The sequence below is a fragment of the Neltuma alba genome, unplaced genomic scaffold (genome assembly GCF_004799145.2).
Source record: "Neltuma alba isolate B1F8T4 unplaced genomic scaffold, ASM479914v2 tig00010472_pilon, whole genome shotgun sequence".
Taxonomy (NCBI): domain Eukaryota; kingdom Viridiplantae; phylum Streptophyta; class Magnoliopsida; order Fabales; family Fabaceae; genus Neltuma; species Neltuma alba.
Window position 1 is genome coordinate 14,885 of NW_021635360.1, and position 11,068 is coordinate 25,952.

Genomic DNA, 11,068 nt, shown 5'->3' on the forward strand with positions numbered 1-11,068 from the left:
TTTTTCTATGTAAGTTTTTTGTCTATTCAAATAATCAAGATTTATTTATTAACTTCCTAAGTAATGAGCATGCGTATATATTTTCTACAATATAAGATCTACATTAATGAGGATTAATTAATAAAACATGACATTATTGAGAAATTGAAAGAGAATGATTAAATTTGATGAACTTTGGATTAAAATATGTACAAAATTTTATATAGTAAGTTACAATCTTGTCTCCTATTGAAGGAAAAAATTTGAAAAAAAATTAAATTTAGGTCCTAAACTGCTTGGATTGGTCCAGGCAGTCCAGAGGACCAAGTCCAGTCCAACCCAACCTAGGGTTGATACTGAACTGGACTGGATCAGACCTCAGACTGTCTTTTTCAGCCCGAGGTTTTTATTGGACCAGACTTCGGGCTGATAACAAACCCGATCCAGTCTGGTCTATGTACACCCCTAGGTCCAACCCCTCACTTAAAATTTTTGTTTAAAAAAAAAAAGCCTGGAGACGGCGATAAACTCATGCAAAGAGGAAAGGCGCTCCCGCCCTGAATTTTCCCGCCATCAAAATCTCAGAAGCCTCCTTCGATGGTGAAAGCCTAATAGTGTTTTGTTGGAGCATTTCTTCGCAACTCCCCCCATTACTTTGCTCACCTTCGCCGTCTCCAGTTTGCTCTTCAGTGCTGTTTTGCTTACCTTCAGGTTTTATCGTCTCCCTTTTTCTAATGCTGTTCTTTTCCCCCCCTCTTACCCTCTTCTCTTCTATTTCCTGACTTGTGTCTCCCTTTTTCCCCTCAAAGCTTCGAATTTTACTGTGTATTCATTGTATTTGGTTATTTTGAAGTCTACCTCTCGTCTCATATTGTTCTTCTTCCTCTCGATTTTGTTGTGTACCGTGGAATTTTCGCTATTGTAATTACAGTTGGAAATCGTTCCTCCTTTCTTGTTTATGACCTTGACAAATATATTAAGGAAGTTGGGATCAAATTTTTTGGGGATCAGCAGTTAATTAAGGGTTGAAAATGTTATGTCAAATGGTTTTCTTGGAGGTGATTGAGGAATGTCGTTCTGGTTTTTTTTTTTTTTTGGCTACTGTCGTTCTGGTTTTTCAATGGATTACTGCGTCTTCCCCCCCCCCCCCCGGGGGCCTGCGTTTTACTTCTACACGAGATGTACTTTTTCTCCCTTTGGACCTACTGATTTTTTATGACTTACCTGAATATTAGCTTCGAAATTATGGGAGGCTCATTGAGCCCATGGGTTCTCTGATTATAGGCTTATGAATTGAAAATTTATAGATGGTGGGATTTCTGATAATGGCTTGAAAATTATAAATAATAGGATTTCTGATTTGAAAATTTAGGCTCGTGACTAAGACTTAATTAGTCTTAAATTTCTCATTATTTGCAAAAGACCATGGATAGAAGGTAATAACCAAAATTCTAACGTCATGGTAGCAGTCTCGTCATTTTACTCAGCGAAGTTCATCATTTATAGCATTTAAAGAGCCATGTAAGACAAAAGTAAGTTAAATGACATACAATCTTATTATACCGAAGATTTTATCAGATTCTCGTGGCGATAGTTATAACAAAGATTTGGTCTTTGTTTTGACTTTCATCTTCTACTACAAGTTATTCGCTTATTTGCTTCATTTCGTCTAATTCAATTATATATCGTCAAACAATATGGGGAAAAATGAAGTTTAGAATCAATCTGCAATTTTTGTTATCCAAGAGATTCAGCATCTTCAAAATTAAGCGAAGGGTCTGTGGTTTAAGTTAAATATCTATCAAGTGAAAGAAATAAAAGCATCAAGAGTTTATATATAAGTTTATTTCCTCATTTTCCAGTTTCTCTTTTCTTTTTCTCCATTTCTATTTTACTTAAGAAGAATCGCCTTACTGACAAAAAACAATTTGACTGAAAAAAATACTCAGCTTTGCCCTTAATTTTTTCTATGATACAAAAGGTTTTGCAGAGGAAAAATATGATTATGAAGAGATAAGTGAAACTCAGATACGGGATATGGAATCTGAGATTTTTACATATGATTTGAGTTTGGGATGCTGGGGCACTAGTGTGGGATGTTGAGGCTGGATCATTACATTTTGTATATTGTTAATTTGTCTTTATTGACTTGTTGTCTAACTTAAAATGTTGTATGCAACTTTTTATTATTACGCCTGTTAGATTCCTGAGGTTTCCAGAAAGCTCAAGCTCTACACTCATTTCGAAGAGTTTGTACTAGGGAATTTGAAGTAAATGAGTCATCAGTCATGTCTCTAAAACCCTGATCTCATCTCGAGTTTTCTTATATCCTTGGAGAAACATGACGGAGTTAAGCTGGAAGCATCATGCCATAATTCAAGCTCTATTGTCACGCGGGCCACTGAAGGAAAAGGACTTTTACTCTCTGTTCAATGGCCTCACAGGGAAAAACCCAGGTTCCGAAAATATGATTTCTTCCTCTGTAACTCATAGAAGATTGATTATCTGAGGCCACATATTTATTTTTCTGGACTTGGTTGTTATGTTGTCGATTCTCAAAAGGGTAGTCTTGTTCCAAACTTCTTCACAAGAGCTGCTTCCTTAAATTACTTGGTTTTTTGGTTTAGATAAGAGCTTATTGTGGAAACTCAAGTATTTGTTAACCTTGAATATGGCATCTAGCCTAAATGCCTTTGATAAATTATGTCAATTTCTCCTTTAGGGCTTGATTTTTTTTTTTTTTGGGGGGGGGGGGGGGTTGGGGGGAAGTAAAATCAAATAGAAATATTGATATTTTCCTCACTCTCCGCCTTCCACTGATTGGACGTTACATTGCCATTAATAGGATGAGATGAAATTGAAGGGTAACATGATGCTCTTGATGCTTATTTGGAAAGGTTTTTTTTTTTTTTGGGGGGGGGGGGGGGGGAGACCATCCAATCTGGAATGATTTGAAAATTTGGGTTCGGGTTGGATTAGGATGGTTTAAAAATCATCCTGATCAAGTTATCCACCACTCGAAACCATCCTTCCAATCAAGCCTTTACAAATGTTTTCTGTCTCTCTTTTTTCAAAAAATTCAAGGAATCTTTGCATGATATGTTCTGAACATCAAATCTAGTATAGCAATGTAAGCATTAATGGCTCAACTGCTGAAGCAATGAAACTGGAAATGAGCTGAGAACTGTATAATCGGGAAGAGTTTTAATTTTATGATTGAGAAAAGGTTCGTGTCATGTATTCCTTATGCAGTTTTTAGTCAAGCTATTGATTGCGGTTGTCATAATTGATAATACAGGCACTGATCAACATAAACTCCAAGAGTATCTTCTGAAGATAAACAAAGCACTTTCTTTTGTTCATTTAGAGCTGCGCCGCTGCATGAATCAATATGATGCTCAAGTTTATTACGGAGTGGTCAATACTGTTTCAGATGAACAATCCAAGTTGGGGACAAAGTACACAGTTCCACAAATTGCTTTTTATAAGGCCATTGTAAGTATTCCTACATTTGATTCTGTTTCTCTTTGTGTCTACTGCATGTGGAAAAAGTATTCATCTCTACTAACTGCTTTGTTAGGGCAATTGCTTCAGATTAACAATCTAAGCAGGGAATAATTTATGGCATTCTGAAATTTGTTGAAGATTACGAATGTTTTGGTCAATTACTGCGGGTATATATTTTGAAATGGGTATGGTGATGTTTAATGGAATTTTTAGTATGATTTTTATGGGGTAATAGACTTGCATCAAGTTCTAAGCTGCTTACTGTATTCTAGGGAAAACTTTGATGGTAGTGGTGAAGTGTAGCATAAGTAGCAACATAGCATCCTCATGCACACTTTCCAAGGAGACTTGGGGGGAAAATGTTCTTAGGCATCCAACACTATTTATCTTGTTGCCACATTCTCATTTCTTCTTCTTCGGAGTCTTATTATTCAGGAACTGATGGAGATACACCCAAAGGGAAGAGTAATAATCATAAATTAGAAGGGACTTCTAGAATAGGCAGATTTAGGGACGAAATGCAATCTTCAACCCATTGATCCTTATGCAAACCAACTACAATATCTGCATGGAATATGTGCTCACATGCATCTTTGTGCTTCAATAGTAAAAGGTCCTCCACCTCTTATTTATTTTGCTTTTAAAAAAAAAAAGCATGGTGCCGGTTGTCTATTTTTTTTGATAATTCAGGAAAATAATTCATGATTAAAATTGATTCACAGCAATTTATCTCATGTTGCTTTTATGCTTTCCCTTTCCCTCTATTTGTGCTAATGTACAGCGTGTGCATGTCCATTTGACTATAGAATGGGTAATTATGCATGCAAAAGTTTTGCCCCTATAGCACCATAAGTTTTTGCGGATTAATAATTTGACCTCTCATATTATGGCATTTGACACAATATTTATTGCTTCATTTTAATGTCAAATGACAGATTGAAGCAATAGTACAAGATGGTACAGCTCAAGGTGTTGTCTCCAACATTGATGCTCTGAATTTTAAACTGGATAATCAGGTTATACATTTTCACTTGCCTGAATTTCTCTGCCCATAGATAATTGACTCTTCTTTTAATTTATTGGTAGTTGCTGCCCAAGTATGATTGACATAAAGTTTCTAAATAGAGGACAAGCAACTGATAAAACTTGAGAAACCCGATTTCTTGGTTTTCACATCTATGTTTACTGACTTGCACTTTACTAGTGAAGGAACTATCCTCTTTTAGGTAGATGAACCTTTCAAATATATCAACATAGAATATTTGTATTTTGCGCTTTTAAGTAGATTGCTGTTATTTTTCTGTTGGAAAATAAGAACGTGGTTGATTATGGATGCACTCAACGGCAATCCACAATTTTATGGTTTGAGTATGTTCAGGTTACGGTTGCATCACAATCTCAAGGAGGCCAGCATGAAGTCCCACCTGCGTTGAAATATTTCTCAATTTCTCAGAAGGCAAAAACTCTTGATGAACTTGTGCAGGACCAGTGGCTCAATTTGACAGCAGATGGTAATATCACACTGGGTGTGAAGTCATTTCTTGATCTCCGGAGTTGGTTTCGAAATAATGATGTTCCATCATGTCATGTTTGCAATGAAGCCGGAGTGAAGGTTGTTCCTGTTGCATTGCTTCTAAGTCTTTTTCTGTTAATGTTTCGATTATTCTGAATCATCAGTGTATTTGATATTTCCCTTTTCCCTTATTCTGAATCATCAGTTGACTAACCAGCTGTCTTGCATGCACTGAGAACAAGAAGTGAACATCACTAGATATTACTGTGTCTGAAGTAGTGGGGGCTGAAAACAATTATATCTGATTGCTAGTATTTGAGTCTTGAATTCCGTTCATTTTTGTTTTACAGGCAGAATTATGTCAAAATGAAGCTTGCACAGTTCGAATTCATCACTACTGTCTGAAGCAACTTTTCAATCGGAGACAGGTATAACTCTTGTTGCATATTTGTCTTCCCACATCTAGAACATGGAGTCTTTGTCAATGGCATTGGGGCATGAAAGCTCTCCTATAACTAGGAGATTGCGGATTCTATTTTACTTATAACCTCAAGTTGTTAGTGTTTGTCCTCAAATTTAAGAAGAAAAAAAATTACATCGAGTATTTATCTGATTATGACTAGTAACTGGTTGCCAGGCAAAGAAAGTTTGCCCAAGCTGTGGCAACCACTGGCAATATACACTACCCAAGGAAGAAGCTATCCAGATTGAAGATGACACCGTACCTGGAGCCAGCCAACCGTCGACTCGTTCTAGAGGTAAAAAACGTGGAAACGATAGAACTCTTGAGGAAGACGCTGTTGGATGCAGTAATGGGGATGAGCAAAATGAAGGAACAGGAAGCCAGCATGGTGCAGGAGTTGCACAAAAGAGGCGTAAAACCGCTAGAACCAACGATGCAGATGTAAATGGATCTGGTGTGTCTCAATCTTCATCATCTACTTCTGACTTCAGAAGAGTAACTCGAAGGTCTGCTCGTCTAATGTAAATACTGGCACACTTTTGAGCTGTATATTTTTGCTGCTGACGACTGCATATTCTGATTTTTCAACTTTGCTGTGTCACGGAGATGTTCCCTTGATTAATTTGCCGTGATTGTCTGAAAATCGAGAATATGCTGATTACATGATAGATTGGCCAGACCGGTCTGAAAATTCCTACTTTCTAGCTATCAGATCCAAAATCTTTGTTGCTTTTACTTTGATATTAACTGAATATTTTGCTTGACTCATTTTGAGGTGCTAGAAACCAGCATGTTCATCGGTCTGATGAAAATCAATGCTTCTTTTTTTTTTTGTTGGGAACCGGGTTATACTGGGCAAAGCATTCTGTACCATATTTTGCCACAGATGACTTGTAACATGATATAGCGAATCTGTATTTTGTGATATATTCCTCTGGTCCTGAATATAAGATCCCTTTTACAGTGTAATTTACACTATAAAAAGGGTTTTATATTTAGGACTGAAAGAATAATTAGCTAGGACTACTTTGAATTTACACACACAACTCAGGACAGCAGGCTTTGGTTACGGGGAGGGGTGTAATTTGCAGTGGAATAGAAATTTCACAAGCACCTGTCTAATTCTAAATGTAAGAGTGAGATAATTTATAAAGATTAAGAGAGCTAATTTAGTTGCATATAAAAAATGTGTTGGTATCTCAAATACCCCTTTAATCATTATTGGTGGAAACTCCCTTTGAATATAATCAATGAAAATAATTTTTAAAAAATTACAAATTTATCAAACGAAATATATTAAGATCTTACCTTTAGAATTAGTAAATTTGTCAGTTAACTTGTACATTGACTAGACTAGAGGGGGTAAAACTCCTACCTTTCATGCATTGCACAATTTAATGAGGCCTCTTCAATTTTCTTGGTGAAACATTGAAGCTTCTGTGGTCCAGAATCCAGATTCATTTAATGTAACTATAATTACTTCTTTTTTTCCTTTTCTGACCAGAAAGCAAATGTGTAATTTATATCATAGTACAGCTGATCCGATCTAGTATTCAATGCTTGAATTATGTGGTGTTAGTTTCATAATCTGTCATTCTTCTTTTACTGGTAAGTCATCAAGTCGTCCCAGCATGAGTTATTGTATTTATGTTTTTAAATAAAAATAAAATTGCTATTGTTTGACATATGTAGGATAACAATTTTCATAAAAATTAGAAAATTAAAGATATTAACTAAACTAAATGAGAACTATATAAACTTAGTCATATTCTTATTTTAAATCATGATATATTTTGCTGAGGCAATACTACGTTGAGTTTGATCCTCATCTCCAAGTTCAAAACGTGTCTTATGTTTAAAAAGTACTTATCTAAAAGTTTCAAGGATCAAAAAACCAGACCAAACACTAAACTGGTTAAGGTAGTGGTTCAAGAGTCAATTGGTCAGACCGAGGTCAACTCAGGATCTAACCGGTCATATTAAAATAATGTAATTTAATTAAGTATAACAACATTAATAATCACTTATAATAAAACATAAAGAAATATGACAATAGTTTAATTGTAATAATAATAAAGTATAACAATATTGAGAATTTTGATCTTTATGGTTCATCATTAACTAAAATTAATCATCATTGATACCAAAATTATTATTAAAATTTAGTTAAATCTATAGGAGCTGAGATATTAAGAGCTGAATGAGAAAAAATATGATCAATAATAACTTAACCATCCAAACCGGCTTATTACCGGTTCACATCGGTGTGATTAGTTCACTGTCAGTTCAACTCTCTTCCTGATTAATATCCAAACCGGACCAGATCACTGATCGGTTCACTGGCCGATTCAGTCCGGTTTTTTGTTCTCTGAAAAGTTCATAAATGATTCACGAAGAAAATTCTCATGTGCCTTCATTTATTTTTTCAAAAAATAACGTACCCTACACCAAGAAAAAGAAGACAAATCACGTGAAAGTGAGCTGACTTGGAGAGTTGGAGGGAAAAAGAAGCATTGACAATTACATTTGCCACTACCAAGTACCTTGCATGCTAAGGATTTGACAAGGAGATAAGATGTCTATATTTTAATGTATATTTAAATTCATCCAATTATATATTATAATTATAGTTATAATATATAATATATATCATAAATTTTTAAAAATAAAGTATATTATTTACTCCTCCAATGAAAAAATTTGACTTAAAAACTTTTTTCCCCCCTTAAATCATGACGTAAATGTATTTTCTTGTACCCATTTTCTTATTGACAACATTTACATGAGCACATTCCTAGGTAAATGACCAAAAAAAATCTTAAAAAATAGAAATGAAAAATCAATTATTTGAAATTTTAAAACACTAAATTACTTTGTCTAGACTAATAATGGTAGTTCTAGCCAATATACTTGATTAGTAAGGATATTTTAGTAAAGACAACACCTATTTATTACAAATAACTAACTTAACTTATTTCTTTAATATCTTTAAATTAGTTAACTAGTTCTTATAATAGACTGGAGGCAGTATTCATTACATTTTATAAACCAACTTTGTCACAAAAACAAAATCCCAAGTGTCACTGCTGGAGCTCTAGCAGTGAGTGGCTGGCGAGAGGTGCTGATGTGGCTTTTCTTTGGTTTTTAAGTGAAGAGGCAATATTGTAAACCACAATATTTCAATATTCCACTTTGGTATTCAGGCCAAAAAAAAGTCCATTTTGATACAATAGACTGATTTGGAATTATTAAAATTGGAACCACTAATTTGAGATGTTGATTTTTTTCCAGGTTATTTCTCTGTTTTTTTCCTGAATTCTTCTTCCAAATATAAATATTGAAAATCAACCCTCATTCACTTATTTAAAATAGAAAAATCCCTATTGGTTATTCTAGCCTATTTTTCTTTTCACAAACAAAACAGGAAAAGCAGAATATTCTTTTTCTTTCTCATGTACTTCCTTTTGATTTGATTGTGTGGCAGCTTGTGTCACGTTGGTGGATTCCCTCACAAAATAGTCATGTCATTTGGGCAATCAATTATAAAAACTTTGTTCCAAGAATATAATATTAATATTAATATAATTAATAGACATAAAATTACAAACATATCATTATTCATAAATAAATGACTTCCCTCACACTTTAATATAATGCAAAATGTCTTTAGTAATGCATGTGCAGCTAAAATTACTAGCTAATTAAAATTATTTTTTTTTGTCATCTTTTAAGGTAGGAAATTAACTAACTTTAAAAAATAGTTAAGTTAATTATTTATAATAAAGTTTGTTAGTTTTTGTAAAATATCAATTTTAATAATTTACTTTGTAACTACTCATCATCTTAATATGTGTAATTAAAAGAAAAATTTAAAAAGAAATTATGATTTAAAAATAAAATAGTTTAGGTGTTTTACTAACTCTTACATTTATTATCGGAGAAAGAAAGACACATTCATTAGGTACATTTATATTCTCTCTAACTTTAATGTTGTAATTGAATTTAATTTTATGAAAATATTCTTTCAATTAAAGTGCCACATTAATTATTATTTCCCATTTTAATAGAGTCCACAGAAGACTCCAGAACAATATTTAATATTACAGGATCTTCAAATTTAACCCCTCCTTTTTACTAATTTATTATAAACGCCAGGTGCACACAGCATGGAAGATTCCTAAGTATTAATTAACTGATTATTAAATATTCAAACTTAATTACATTATTAATTAAAAGAAAGTTAGTGTAATCTTCTATCCTTGGATCCTATTCACATGCACGCCTGTCGAATATTCAGAAACCTCATATTTGGATTCATTATTTTATTTTACCAACCATGAGAGCTTTCAACTTTTCTGTGAAACTCAAGGTCCCCAAAAAAAAAAAAAAAAAAACTTTTCTTTGGTACGTTAAGGCCAGTTTGGCACATGATGTAAGATTTAATATTGAATCAATTAATAACTATGTTTGGGGTGAGGGAAAATATTTATTTTAATTATGAGTTTCAATTAACCTCATATTCATAATAAAATCCTTAATACCATATCAAGTAATGGTGATAGAATCAAGTAGAAAATAGTTTAGAGAAGTTTGATCATTCTCATCACTTACTAGTAAGCATCAAATATGTGGTTTATTTTATAATCTTTAATTATTTTTATCTTAGTACATATAAATCTAAAATAAAAATTTCTTTTCTATTAAAATAGTTGTAAAATCATATGATTCAAGTCATGTCAGACGACATTATTTTTAAGAGTTATTTACAATATATGATAAAAAATGTGGCAACTCTAAAAAATTAAACGGACGTTTCCTTAAAAAAAAGTAATTGAGCACATTTAATGATAATTAAAGATGGCTTAATGACAGAACCAAATTGTAATATTAGTTTCCATCTTTAGTTTTCTTTCTTTTTTTGAAAAAAGTCTATATACATACATACATATATATATATATACATTTCTTCACTTCCTATCCAAACCCTAATTAGCACCAAGTTCTGTCCCTTGTCTCTATTTTATATATATGCTGGCTACTTTACGATAAAGTAAATCAATGAGAAAAAGCGTATGATTCAGTATTCAGTTATAACTTTATATCTTTTTCTGTATTAGATGACCAAAGTTCACATGCGTCCATAGTCTTTAAAGGTAAGGCCAAAAAAAGAAATCACATATATGTGTTTTCCACGTCCATGATAAGGACACTTTAAAAAGCTTGTTGTTATTTCTCAATCTCTATCATCGTAGGACAATAACGTTTTATGTGCTAACGTAAGATTCCTGAACCTCTTATGTAATTGACTATTACATTCCCACCTAATTTCTACTCCTCTTAAAGTATTAGCAATAAATAAAATATTTTTCTTTTGGTTATCTGTTATTATTTCTTTCTTATCCTTAATACGAAAAATTTTCTAATTTGAATAAATTAATAAAATTTGTTAAGTTAGTTATGTGTAATAAATAATATTATTTTTTCTAGAATACTTTGATACGGTAATCATATTTGTTAGTTAGAACTATAATTTGACATATAAAATATTTGACACAATGATACATGCAACTATTATAAGAGCTACTTTGAAAGATAAACAAATATGG

At 32.8% G+C, this 11,068-nt stretch overlaps 1 protein-coding gene across 3 annotated transcripts; it reads left to right on the forward strand.

Annotated features, from left to right (window-relative positions):
* The first annotated feature begins 544 nt into the window (after positions 1–544).
* Positions 545–6,274, forward strand: LOC114756749 (non-structural maintenance of chromosomes element 1 homolog). Of its 3 annotated transcripts, none has more exons than XM_028945686.1 (7): positions 545–690; positions 2,228–2,435; positions 3,278–3,474; positions 4,422–4,502; positions 4,865–5,098; positions 5,350–5,427; positions 5,637–6,274. In XM_028945686.1, the coding sequence occupies exons 2-7, from the start codon at positions 2,321–2,323 to the stop codon at positions 5,985–5,987; spliced, it is 1,056 nt and encodes a 351-aa protein (XP_028801519.1). In that variant the 5' UTR covers positions 545–690; positions 2,228–2,320; the 3' UTR covers positions 5,988–6,274. The 3 variants fall into 3 exon arrangements, with proteins under 3 accessions (XP_028801519.1, XP_028801518.1, XP_028801521.1); XM_028945685.1 differs by having other exon boundaries at positions 2,240–2,435; XM_028945688.1 differs by having other exon boundaries at positions 2,317–2,435.
* Positions 6,275–11,068: the final 4,794 nt, after the last annotated feature.